The following is a 14,093-nucleotide window of genomic DNA, read 5'->3' as shown; positions in this document are numbered from 1 at the left end:
TCCCCTCCTCCAGACCTATCATGGTGTATCATTAGACCAATACAATATACCAACTACAATACAACTAGATAAACAAGTACATTAATAATGAATAAGTACAAAAATAAATGATATATGGTTCTGCTACGTTACATGTATGTTCTAATGTGTGGCTATTGAAGGGACCAAAAATCTGTGTTTTATATTAACACAAGGAAGTTTGAAATTTAAATTCATTAACATTGCCTCTCTGGGTGTATAGATATGTTTCCCAGGAACTCATGACAATGTATGCAAATATATTATTGTACATAAGTCAGTGGCTTATTTCAGGAATAATACAACTAGAAAGGGAAGTTTAAAACACCACAAATCCAATCTTGAAAATGTGGATCTATTTCTGTGTGTACAGACATGACGGTCCCTCTATTTGTCAAAACAGAAACAGCGACATAAATCACCCCCCAGCACAGAAAGGCTAATAAAGGACACAAAGGAACTCATCATGGTTTATTAGTTTTGAATCTTACATACAAATTTTACATTGGTAAAGTGTCACTTTTATGACCCCACCCCCCAACCCTAAACTCCGAATCAAAATGTACAATTGGAGTCCTTTCCCTCAATCCCAGCCCATTTTCGTCAAGACCTGTTGGCAGATAAGAAAGCTTGAGCATCGACCAACTGCGACATGAACATTTTAAAACAAGAATGAAACCTCTGCTGTCATTTCAGAAGACGGACAGCAGGTGTGGGTGTGTTTCACACCTTGCTGCAACACAGAAAATTGTATAGCTGTACAAGACGTGGCATTGTAACTAGACCAGCACTTTAACCGAAGGCTAGCCACAATTTCAATAATGATATACAAAATAATAACACTTTATGATTTGACTGCCTATGATCTACAGTATCATGCTCATAGAGGTGAGTGGCATGCTTCTTCCTCAATGTAGCATACGATGAGGTTATTCTAACGACCGTCACGGCAAATCCAATACACCTCATGCACATTATGAATGTACACAGTATCAAAACATCACATTGGCAGACAGCTACCGAGAAGCAACTGATGATCCTCACGTAACCAATAGGACACGCCTATCTAGAGTCCAAGTGCTTCTTTTTAAATCAACTACATAAGATTTACAAAAACAAAATGGGAAATGCGTCAGAATATAAAACATTCAATGGACAGATCGGAAAAGGTTGAGGAATTTCTGCTCCAAGCCCCAACAACTATACAGACCAACTGCTTGAGAGCCACTTTGGTGACCGGATACGAAGAGTGCTCAACTGAGAAGACATTCATTTAAGAGGATGCCGTGTTGAAACGATGCAGGGAGGGATGCAAGCTGATAGAGGTAAACTGATTATTTTATATTACCAATAGAAAGCAAACGTCTTCTTTTTTTAAAGCAAAGCACATCTCTTGAAGATAGTCTTGATGCTGCTTTACAAGTCAGGTTTGGAATTGGTGGTTAAGAATAAGAAAAGAAAAGAGCAGCTTTGTGACAGTGGGTTAATGCTTCCAAGTCTTTAGGATTCTTACTTATTATAATTAATGCATTCCAATGTAAATTTGTGCGAGGATTACATTTCTCTTCTTAATAACAGAACAGAAAATCAAGCATTTGGTCCCACGGGTCCTGCTATGAGGACATGTTGATTTGAGTTTATTATAAAAAGGGTAAAACTATGTAAACTTTTAGTTATTACTTAAATGAATTTGACATAATTTAACTAGACGGCCTGAATTCTCTCCGATAGTGATACCCTGTCAGTTAGCTTAGGTTTACCAGATGTTTGGGATCTGGAAAAACTAAGACATGTGTCAATGTCGGGCCACATCTCTGGAATTTTGAGCAACAACTGGGCCAATGTCCTACAATTGCCCAACTCTAGCTAAACCTGACAGATACGTCGAAGAAAGCCTTTAAGACAAAAAGACACTGGGGTCTGCAATATAAACTTAAAATCCAAAAGGTAATAGCTCAAAAAGAAAAAACATCCACAAGCTGAACAGAAATAGGCTGATGTTTGTAAACTTGTGATAGCGTTTCTGTAGCTTTCCAAATGTCTACCAGTACTTTAACAAAAATTCAGAGGACTTCCTGGTTGAATCTTTAACAATTTCAACAAATACTTTCCACTTGCTGATCTTTGACAATCTTTTACTGAGGGTTTCAACTCCTACAATTTTCAAATTGTCCACCCTTCATGTGTGCAGGCTCAGCATTTCAACTGGAAAACCCATGATGTGATGATGAAAGGCAGGCTCTCATATAGTACCTCACATCCTGTATCAAGGTGTCCTACTTAGGTCAACAGCTGCATTATTTATCTCTGCCAAAGCCGGGAAAGCAGGATGTAGTAGGGGTAGTACAACATCACCTGAGATACAGGCCACCCTCATTTTACAGCTCTGTCTCTTTTAGATACAGACACTTTGGACTAGGGCAAAATCCATGTAATGACTACTGGATTGAATCAGAAAAAGGCGTATGGAGCTTTCACTTCCTGCCTCCTGGAGGTACTCCAACAATCATTGCTGGAGTGCCACTCTTCCATGTTGGCTCAAATCAACGGATTACAGACCACTCGTCGGCCTTTTAGCTTCGTATCTGCTGAATCCAACAGAGCCATAACATCTAATGGCAGCGCAGGGAATCTGTGTGCGACTGCTGAGCTTCTGTACACAAATCCTAAAAAGAGGTTTCCCGGGGCTCGCCCAGATGGTAATGTAGTATAAAATCATCATGGAAGTTTTTCTCATGAAGGTAGCAACCATGTTTCAGCCACGTTGACTTGCTGCCTGTCTGTCTGTCCGTTATTGAAGCAGGATGTTTCTTCATAGGCTGCGTCCCATAATGATGATGTCTTTGGGAAAGCCATCCATTTTGGACACTTCAAAGCATCCCAGTTTACTATAAAAGTCCAGCATTCTCTTATCAGTCTGACGAACCTGACAGAAAGCACCTAGGGATCCTGAAAGAAAAACAGGAAACAGCTAAGTCAATAACACAAATTATTTCCACCGCATTGAGTATTGCCAAATAAACCGATTATGATCTGCTACCGTGTCCCTGATCAGTAATGAATTAGATCAAGATCTGTTGCAGGGAGAGAAGACTATTTCAGTCCCTGCTTTGATAATTTATGCGTCTTAAAGCCCCGTTTCTCTCTTTTTGCCTCTCAAAAGGCATTTTTACCTTCCAATGATAAACTAGTCTAATGAAAACTCAACTCATGTTCACATTACATCTACACAAGATCAGTGAGCCTGCTTGTTTTCAACTGTATCAAACACATAAAAAGTGTTGTTTAGATATATTTACCGATTAACATTTTTATCTAATTAAATAATAAATGTTCTAACATCCTTTTACCAACAACACTACTACAATATGGTTGTTTTGTAGTTCGAACAAGTAGCAGCAATGAACATCAATGTCATAACCAAAAAAGGCTGCCACTTACCGTTGGCCTTAAGAGACGATAAAAGACATCCCATCATGCTTTTGGCCACACTGGGGTCAGTGACCTTGGCATGAATGTCAACTTTGATGAGAGAGGGGAAGTTGGAGAGGAAAGTGTCAGGAAGACCCTCCTCCTCTTCGTGGAAACTCAGCATCATTTTCTACAGGGACGACGGACAAAGACGGTAAAGTAAAACTGAACAATCGGTATGCCAACGAATAAAGATATCATGATAGTTTAAGAGATGGATTAAGATCCTACCTCAGCCTCTGTGAGGTCCTTCTCACAGTCAGGTTTGACGTATTTCTCTTGCATGAAGGGAATCCAGTTCAACTTGCACTTATTGACGAAGGGCTGGACATCCACAGTACCAAGAGCATAACCGCAGATCCCTTCGTCATCCTCGAGCACAAACCCGTAGTCTGAACTCAGCGTCAGGAGACCACCGACTAACCTGTGCAAAAACAGGAAGGGCTTTGTCAGCCATGTTGCGTTGCACTGCAGGGGAGCTCTGCAGACCAGGCTTTAGATATCTCCGTATTCTTACCTATCTCCTATGAGATCAGGATCCTCATCAGAGACTGGTTCATCCTCCATTCCTTCACTGTACATTTCTTTACAGATTTTATAAATCGCAGTCTGAAAGGAAGAAGACAGGTGCAGCTGTAACTTGAAAGAGCCAAAGCCAAGCCCAGAAAATGCCACAAAGAAGAATTGACAATCTGAAGCTGCCTTTACAACAGTGGCGGGCCGTCAAGGCCTGCTAAGCCTTCTCTGCTGGCCTAAACAGAATCACAAAGTTATATTTATTTTATAATTTAACTTTACATTTTTTATAATTAAAAGTTATGTTTATTTTATAATGTAATAGTTTTTCACAAATAGACTACATGTGTTATAATTATTTTTCCCTATTAGCTTATTTTCTCATTGACCAGCTCCTGTATTGTCTGTTCCTCCAGGGGTGGATCAGGGGTGTCAAACGTACGGCCTGCAGGCCGGATCCGGCTCGCGGGATGATTGTTAAAATTGCAGAAAAAAAGAAAAGAAAAAGCTGGGGCCGGGGCTCGAACCACTGATCCTCTGATTGTAAGATGGGCATGCTAACCATTGGGCGACAGTTGCAATTGATTGGACTGACATTACTACAGATATTGCCCAACTGTGAGGGAATCTGCAGAGGAGAGCCCAGGCAGATAGACGGTGGGCTGATGTCTGAATTTTTGGTCTTTATGTTTCTAGTTTATTGAGAAAGACCTTAAAATAGGGTTTGTCAAACAAAAAACGTCACCAATGATTTAAAAACAGAGAAATATTGCGCCAACTGTTCACGCCGCAGGTAGAAAATCCACGGCCCACCACTGCTTTAAAATCAGCACATTAACGGATGTAAAGGGCAGTTGAGCATAGCATTGTGCCACATTGAGTGCAAATCATTCACAGCGTAAACTAGGCCAGTTCTGCGGGGAATACTAGCAACTGGCCAATATAATAGCTGCAAAAATACACTTATTACATTTTGGTTAAGCAATTATTAACGCTTAGTAACTGTTGGTATTCAAGGCGCAATACTTGGGTGCTGTTAAAAATAAGGTGTACAAGGGCCTGACTAGTCATCTTACCTCATCTTTGGGAAAGTACGGCCGCATGGAATACATTTTGGAGGTTGGCATTGAAGGTGGTGGTTGGAAGAAAAGATCGTTTGCCCCTTCTATTGGCAACAATCTCTGTGGGTATCAAAAGAAACAGGTTTAGTTTTACTGAGACAAGGTGGTGTGATGCATTGGCTGACTGCTTCACTGTGCTTTTGCTACAGTTGTGCCACTATCAAACCAAAAGGAACTACAGAAGAAAGCTTTGGCACGGCAAATATTGTCAAAAAAATAAATGACAATCGTACAGATTTAAACTGACGTTCCTTGTTGAACTGACAGTGGACAACAATAGCAAACATCACATCTTTCTCATTTTTGCTCAAGGAACATAGCAACAAGCACACACATTTGCTTTTCAAATATTATAGAACAAGGGTGGTATTTTGGTCTGACTAAGGTTTTACTGGCTGAAGGAGATGCTCCTTTCCCTTTTGTAAGACATCGCAATATTTCGCTGCGCAGGACCCTCCTGTTGAGAAAAATAATGATGCTGGCGCAGAGAGGCAGAGAGAACTCCAGGAAAAAAACCAATGAGGCAAATTAAATATGAGCTTACTGAGTAATTCAATGGCATATTAGCTGCCATTGTGAGTCTTGCTACTCTCCACAGATGGAGATACTTATTTAGCCTGGACAGGTGTGTTTGATCATGGAGTTTTCCCATTGTTACATGCTTGTGTTCTCGCGGGCGCTGCGATGCTTGTGTGTGCGCTTGCAAAGGGCTGGGTTGGTAATTTGTACACTGTGCTTTCCTGCAAAGAAATGAGATGTCATGAAAATAAAACCTAGCCATGCTCGCTTGTGCTGCGTGCGCAAGGGAAAAGCAGCATCTCCTTGGGCAGTTGCTGAAAGAAATTCAAATTAATCAAATCAGAAAATGCCATGCCAAGCATTGGCTATAACCCTCCCTATGTCAGGATGTGTTTCAGGTCACCCTCACACAGCCTGACAATATCCCCAAATAATTAAAAGATTTAAACTTCTACGGAGAAGTGAACCCGGATGTTATGAAGCCCGACCCATTACAATCAGCTCACCTTCGACAGACCAAACCCCCTCGTACCTACACACATATCACCATTGTGGTCTTTGCTCACAACACTCTTTTTTCCATAAGATTGTTGTAAATTCAGTGCATTAGATACCTGGAACTCTCCTGCTAGACCTCCCCTAAAGGCCCAGGGTTCTTGGTCTCCTCTAAGGTACTGTGCTGAGGACTGACTACGACACCCTGTTAGGAGCAGAGCCAAGCGGACATTGTTACCACAGGATGGGGCTCTCTGACAGATGAAGGGAGTGGGGAAATGGGGAGGAAGGGGGTCATATGTATCTAATTACATAATCCATTATTTATTAATTTATTTTACTCATAAAAACATAAAAAGGACCTAATTTGGAATAAACTATATTCAGAGGAAATATCTTTAATGAGGTTCAAGCAACTAAAGCTTACGTGTTTGCCAGAATAAAATCAGGTCCAAGATATAAATGCTCCTTAAATTGTCTGTGTCAATGCAACAATGTCAAACTGCTCCACACTAATTGGTATGCAGGTCTTCAGAAATAAGTTCTTGCATGCAGAGAGGAACGCATGCTCTAAAAAAAACTGCCGAGAGAACTGAAATAAGAACAGTTCAACCCTTTGGTGTTTCAGTGAGGGCTATACTGGTTTGAAAAAACTGACAGACGTCATAAATATTTCACTGACCATCAGAACCGAAACCCATACCGTCTATGGACTACAAATGTAAGCTTCAGCTGCCGTCACCCCACTCGTCTTAGCACCCCGTGTGAAGTCACATTCTCGTCTTATCTGCCTCGTCACATGACTGGGGAGCATGAGTCATCAAACCAGGATGACAGGACGATGGGTGGTGTGAACCTTCCCTTAGTTAAAGGCCTCTCAGCTTACTATTAAAACCCCTAATCAGCCAGACCAAAGATGAAATGCACCGCAGGGACAAAGCATACAAAGCGTATACATCTAAAGCTCACAGGGCTCTTAGAGTCGGCATACATTAGTGTTCCCGCTAACAAAGTCTAACCATGGTTTACGACAAGCCCCGTCATGTGACCAGACAAATGCAGCGCGCAGTAAGAACACCTAATAGTGCTTTACATAACCTCACACTGATACCTAAAACAATTCCTTTGATGAACTGACACAACACGCAGATGCACCCACGGGAAGGAACGCTGAACTTGCTTCAACAAATTAAAAATCACGAACGGACAAAAGAATGATCTCTTGGTGAATAACTTCCACCTCAATGATCCATTCAGACTGAATTGCCTTAACACAATCACAGCTATGTAGAAAACATGCAACTTTTGCTTGCATGGTCCAGCCAATGTATGTGTGTGTGTGTGTGTGTGTGTGTGTGTGTGTGTGTGTGTACACTCCACAATCAGAAACATCCCATAGTGGGATGAAGATCATGTGCTATGGTTAAATTTCAAAGCAAAGTGTAAATTCCCTTGAGTAGGTGCATCAGGCTGGTTTGAGCCATTTCTATAGGCCTACTGACAGAAACAAAAAAACAAGTTAGAGAGATGCTGCCAAAGAGAAATTTGGGAGTTAACACTTAGGATTCAAAGCTAAATCGCTGCGCAAAATGTGACTTCATCCAGAGGGCTGCTTCTTTTCCTCCAAATACATTGTTTACATTTATAAATCTAGTTAAAATAAAATACATAAATCCCTTTCAAATAAAAAACAAAAAGTCACGACGCTTGCACTGCGCATAGGCCACTGTCGCTCCAATAGCAGTAGAAACTTGTACTGTGGATTCTTCCATCTGTACATAGTGAAGGGAGAAAACAGTAGAAAATAGTTATTAGTAAATGTTCTCAGTACAATAACCAGGGAGGTTGCGACTAAGTGCCGGTTGCACAGCTTTTCTTGAGGGGAAACGTGGGGGCTGATGTAAAAACCTGATAATAGCAACAGCAGAAGTCAACAGTTAGACACTTAATGACACTGCAGTTAATCCGAGGAATATTCAAAGATAACTATATTTATAGGGCATTTGATTTCCTCCATGTTGCTAAAGCGGTTACCATCATTTACTGATGCATTAAAGCCAGTAGGGTGGATTTTTGATGTGGTTTTGCCAGTTTGGGTATGCTGCCTGCTGTGTACTGTAGGCTAGAGTCCTCAGCTTTACCATATAGGACAGAAACCTGTGAATGAAACTGGGTTACAGGGGGGGGTATACTACAGGCCATGCTGGTGCTTCAGACTATTAAAACAAAAAACACTCCAAAAAAGATGGAGATGTTATCACAAAGCTGAATGTCACTCAAACTGCATCACAATGCACCATCTGAAAGCAAGTGTGGTGAAGGGAGAGGAAGTGGGAGAGAAAGAATATCTAGGTGATGGATCACACAATGATACAGCTTGAGCAAACAATTCAGAGGTTTAAAATCCACTGGCAGCCTCATTTTGGAGACAACTCAGTGAGACAAAACAAAACCTTCCGTTTTGTTTTTTTAAACAGACCAATTCAGTTATTTCTGAGTTTATGCACTAGAATGGCCTTCCATAGTCAGTGAGTCAGCTTGCTCTCCAAGCTCGCGTGCGCGCTAGGGCATGGAGGAGGGAGGGTGGGGACTCCCCCCTCGCTCCCATCCCCACAGACAGAGAGATGGAAGCAAGTGTGTCTGTGTGGGAATGCAGCAGTGATGTTACTGGATACACAGCAAGCAGCAGTAACCCTGCTGGGACGTTTGCCACAGAGACCCAAGTTTAGAGATCACCAAAATGGGGCAGCTTGTTATGGATTAAATAAGGAGGATGCTAGCAGTGCAAGCGGCATTCAGTCAAATAAAAAAAGAAAGAAAACAAATCGTGGTGTGAAACAAGACAAATTAACAGAATCATAACTGTTGAGAGTTAATGCAACTCGCCCGATCTGTGCATAGCTGATCTATATTAAACTGCTATCAATTAAAACTGCCTCTACAGCTGGTGGCCAAGATCTCCAGGAGCCATATTTCTCTAAGTCTTTGATTAGAAAGCAGACGATGTGCGAAATAATTATAAATTTGCCTCATTCAACTACATAAAACTGGACTTTGACATAATGAATACAGCTAACCACTATAGTGTTTTTTCTTTATACAATCTGTTTTTAGTTTTAAAAGTGATTGATCTATTTGTGTGTAATTGTGGGTCTGAGAATAACGAAAGTCAGGATTACCAGACTTTATCAGACTATCGCTATTAATAATAAGATTAGGTGCCTTATGGTTACCTTCATACATACCTAGCCACTGGACAAAAGACTTGACCATAGAAATGATGCTCTTGATGTCCCAGATGTAAGAGTAGAGGTCATACAGGATCGTGTGGTTGGCTGAATTGGACAGCCGTGTGAACATCTGGATGACGGAGTCGCACATGTCCTCAAACTTCTCTGCCCTTAGTTGCCATTCTGCTACCTGCATGCAACACAGTGATTGAAAATAAGAACAAATAATGAAGGACAACCGTAAACTATTTTGTTTGGAATAGACCGGTTTGCACAACATACATTTTGACCTGTCATGAAGGTTTCATTATAAACATTACCAATGGTTGCGTTTTAATCAAGTGTTTGTATTCATACACATTCTGTAATAGGTCAAAATGTCTTTGTGGAAAAGGCAGATGGTTTAATAGGTTAAGCTCTAGTTTCCACAAAAACAGAAAACAATGCTCCTGGTGCACTGCATCTCCTATCATAACCACACCACCCAATGGACAGTATGGGTAGTACACATCCACCATTTTGTTTTCAACAACCAACACGATGGAAACCAAGTCCAGTTAATATTTAACTAGTTTCACCAGATAGACCTCTTTCTCTTAACCGTGTGTGTTCATTCAAGGAATTAACCCACCTTTTCAGTTTCCTTTCTCGTGCAGTTGACACTGACGACGCTGCTGTTGGCTCTTAGCCAGTTGAACTCCTTTAACATCTGCACGGCCTTGGGCCCATGTTCATAAGGCAGGTAGAAGAGCTCTGCCAGCAAGCTCAGGTCCTCCAGTGTGAGGGGCTCTGCTTGGAACAGGGGCATCTCATTGGGCCCAGGCACAAACAAATCCTGAGAAAACACCAGAAATCATTTCCACTTAGCGGGGAATTCTAATTCATTTTTGTCTCCAATTACAGATATAAAAAGGAAAAAGTCACAAAGGTTTGTGGCACCTGCTTGAGCTGATCATCTGTCTGCATCGGGGCAATATCACTCCCAAGGTCCTCCTGGATAGACTCCTCAGGGGACTTTGACTCCGTCAGACTCTCCTTGTCTGTATCCATGGGCTTCAGGTCCTCAGCCATCTTGTCAGGTAAAACGGGACCAACCTGCTTCTCCTCTGGGTCAGCTTCTGCTTCAGCCTCATCCAGCTTCTCAACCACCATCTCCATGGGCTCCTCATCTGAGACCTTCTGCTCCACCTCCACCTGCACAGGAGCAATACAAACGAACCATATACAGATGCTCTTGTCTCCAGTACACAAATGCTCAAGAAAGAAAGTGAATATTTCTGTAACGTACCACAAAAAAAAAATGAGGCCAAGAATCAGTTCAGAAAGAAGCTCGTTCAGTAATTCTTAACTGTACAAATGACACCAATGCAGTGCTTGACTTCTAGAAGGAACCTCAAATACTCATTCAAGTGCTACTACTTTGTCTCATAGTATCAATGAACCTCACCTCCTCTTCCTCCAAAGGTCTTTCTACCAAGGTGTGTGAGAGCGGATCAAGGCAGAGAGGCGGCATGGCTGGAGACATGATGGGCTGCTGGAACACAGTTGTGACTGTTGTGGAAGAGCAGAGAGAGGGAGCAGCCATGGATGACACGTCGATGGCTGTGCCGTTGGCACCAGTCTGAGCCATCTGTCGGCCTGAAAGACAAAGTTAAGCTTCACTGCATCCTGTTTTCAGTCACAAATGTATCACTTCAGGCCATCAATGTCAACACTTTGAGTGTACTCAAAGTATTACTGCTAGAAAACTAATTAGCATAGAGATATGTTATAATAATGGGACTGCTCTCACTATTGTATTGATGAGGCTCAACAAAATCCATGAGCCATTCTGTGAGAGCCAGTTTTAGAGCAAGCTGTGGGCTGTAGAGCATGTCTGTCTCCAGTTCTTCATCACTGCCTTCATTCTCCAACTTGATCTGGATGGACACTGTGCTGTCCTCCCCGTCCGCTGGTGAAGCGCAAGACAGATAATCAAAACAGAATTAACAGCATTAATGACCGACCTGCATTATGGAAACATGTGACAGAGTATCGCCTCATACTGAGAGATCACAGCGTAACCGCATCAAAACATTACAAAGTAGTTAACTTTTGGATCACACTCACTCATGACCACATCCTTGCGCACCCCATTCATATTAGACTTGTACCAGGTGGCCAGAGTGTGTATTGCTACAAAGTTGGACTCAAACTCGCAGTTGGGGTTCGTGAGGACTCCCTTCAGCCTGGGGATGAGCTCTGTGGAGCGGCCCTTGTATGGACCCAGGAACAGCCTCTTCTGGTCATAATCATTGGCGTGAATGTTGTCCCAGATCACAGGGGCTCTTCTTAGGATTTTTGACACCTCCTCAATTGACTCGACTGAGATGTCTTGGGACACCACCTTGGGGCCTGCAGAGAAGAAAAAATATCTCAGTTAATTGTTTCATCTACCACTCTGATATGTATGACTATGCTTAATAGTAATTGACAGGAAACTGTAAGACTCACCGGTCCACAGCACTTCAATGCCAAGCATTAGCTTCTCTCCTACTGTGTGGAGGTAGGGGGACTGATGGACATTTGGGTAGCAGAATGTCCCACAATACTCTGTATTTCAAAATCAAGAATAAATAATAAATCAGGAGATGAAACAATTGTGGAAAATGTGCATATTCTGAAGTAGAACTGATGTACCTGTGGGACAGAAGAGGAAGGTTTCAGGCTCTCCCAGGTACTGGTAGATTTCGTTGGTAATGGAAACCTGAGCGTGTGCAAATGAACTGAACACCTCTTTGTCAGCAGGGCACATGTTTTGGTCAATATCATCAAAAAGTAAGGCAAATGACTTGCAGCCAAAGTGAGAAACCTGAGGGAGAGAAAGGGATTCGAAAAAAATATCCATTCAAATATTGACATAATGCCGCAGAGGGAAAGATGCAGGGAACGTATGATGATATTAAGATGTAAATACTTTGAACACATTGCAGATACTGCGGTCATACAAAATGTTGCAATACCTGATCAAGTTTCCTCTTGAGTGCAGAAACCTCTTTCTGGTTAGAGAAGGTGATGTCCAGTCCAGGGGAAATGGCGTAGATGAATTCTGTCCCATACTCCTTGGCAGCCCCAATTAAAGTCATGAGTTGCTCTAGGAAACAGAATGCATGTTTGTGCTTTTACAACACCTCTGATGAAAGCTTTCTTTCTTCATTACACCCATGTTTAAAACCAGACATTACTCATTTTCCTTTCCCCAAGATCTATTGTGAATATAGTCACCTGCTTCTTCCACCGAGTACAGCTCTCTCCAGAACATTCTGTGTTTGTAGTCATCTTTGGGTGCATACAGGTATGTAGTCAGCCCCCATTTCTGCTGCCTGTGAAAAGCAATGTTGTACAAAGTCAGTATAACAATTCAAATCATCTAGCTGTAATATTATTGGTGTTTGATGACTTGACAGCTTAAATAATTCACATAGGTCATACCTTCTGAACAACTCTTTCCTCTGTTCCATTGTCCATGGTCGACCATAAAAGCCTGCATCGGCAAACAACACATTCAGATTACATGCAGTCTGAGGCGCTGATTTTTCCCATTGTTTTTTTTATTAATTATTATTATTTTTGCATTGTTTTGCTTATTAAGGCTGGAAGTGTTTTTCTATACTAATTAATAATTTTGTCTATGAATGAAAAGTATATATGAGGGCCTTTCATAAGTTCATTCATTAGAGGCCAGTACTGTCTGAATTTGTCTTATTCATTCTGAACGTAGGCCAAGTCACACCAAATATGAAATCTATAATATGACACAAAACCTCATTATTCTCCTCCTTAGTTGAGGTGCAACCTGACAATGTTTGGCACATTTTCTTGACAGATGACAATCATGTGAATCCTAGAACTACTAATTGAATTTGATGATCATCACCTGTTAATAACTTTCTACCTTATTTATGAATTCAACCTTTCATTAGTCATTACAGAATCAGGATTACTTTGATCAGGTTGTAGTATGAAATCATTTTAAGTTTAAATTTGTCTCTTTAGACAATTAACATGTTGGTTTCTTTTTTTCCCTAGAGTTATTCCAAGTGTGCACTACGACTGAGTCTACAATGTTCTGCACCCAGGAATCATGATTGCTGCAGGATTGTGATGACATGCTCATGCTTGTATGCAGATAACGACTGGATAACATGTTTAGTTTGATTGTTTGAGCTGATATTGGATATTACCTTCCACGACCCCGCAAATGAACTTCCTGTGGCCCGTCAGCTCGACTCCAATGCCGGACTCTTCCACCGGGCCAGGGGCCTCCTCGCAAGGCTCTCCGGAGACTGGGCTGGGGCTCGGCTCGCAGTCCACTTGAGGGGTCTCCAGCGCCGTATCTTTTTGAACCATTGTAAGATTTCCCTCCGTGTAAAGTCACCAAATGCAGACAAATCCGCGGAGCACCGAGTGATTTATTTTATCTTATAGTTTAGCAGAAAGATTCGCCAAGCAGACACCGTTCACGTTAGCAGGAGTACAGCAATAACGAGTCTATCAAAAATGGTCGGAAAGTTAGCGACTGCCTCTACAACATGCAAACTGAACTAGCATCCGGTGGCAGGGGACAACATATACCTCGGTTAATATAAAGGGAAAAACAAGACGGTCGCTGGTTTTTGTTCGATCATTTTCTTCTTTATGGGAGATTTGTCCTGGTTTTCACTCGGTTCTTCCTGTTTACACC

General features: G+C 41.7%; 1 protein-coding gene across 1 annotated transcript; it reads right to left on the bottom strand.

Annotated features, from left to right (window-relative positions):
* Positions 1 to 503: 503 nt before the first annotated feature.
* oga (O-GlcNAcase) lies at positions 504 to 13,759 on the bottom strand (the record flags this gene model as incomplete). The annotated part of the gene is made up of 18 exons (XM_079230005.1): positions 504 to 2,967; positions 3,460 to 3,619; positions 3,721 to 3,913; positions 4,007 to 4,098; positions 5,082 to 5,186; positions 6,260 to 6,345; positions 9,386 to 9,560; positions 10,002 to 10,205; positions 10,310 to 10,564; positions 10,818 to 11,008; positions 11,163 to 11,321; positions 11,480 to 11,764; positions 11,864 to 11,962; positions 12,050 to 12,221; positions 12,373 to 12,503; positions 12,635 to 12,732; positions 12,842 to 12,893; positions 13,594 to 13,759. 18 exons carry the CDS (start codon positions 13,757 to 13,759, stop codon positions 2,831 to 2,833), a joined length of 2,760 nt encoding a protein of 919 aa, XP_079086131.1. The 3' UTR covers positions 504 to 2,830.
* Between the last annotated feature and the right edge of the window lie 334 nt (positions 13,760 to 14,093).

Source organism: Taurulus bubalis (assembly GCF_910589615.1).
Source record: "Taurulus bubalis genome assembly, chromosome: 14".
NCBI classification, from domain to species: domain Eukaryota; kingdom Metazoa; phylum Chordata; class Actinopteri; order Perciformes; family Cottidae; genus Taurulus; species Taurulus bubalis.
This window is presented reverse-complemented; position numbering and strand designations above follow the sequence as displayed.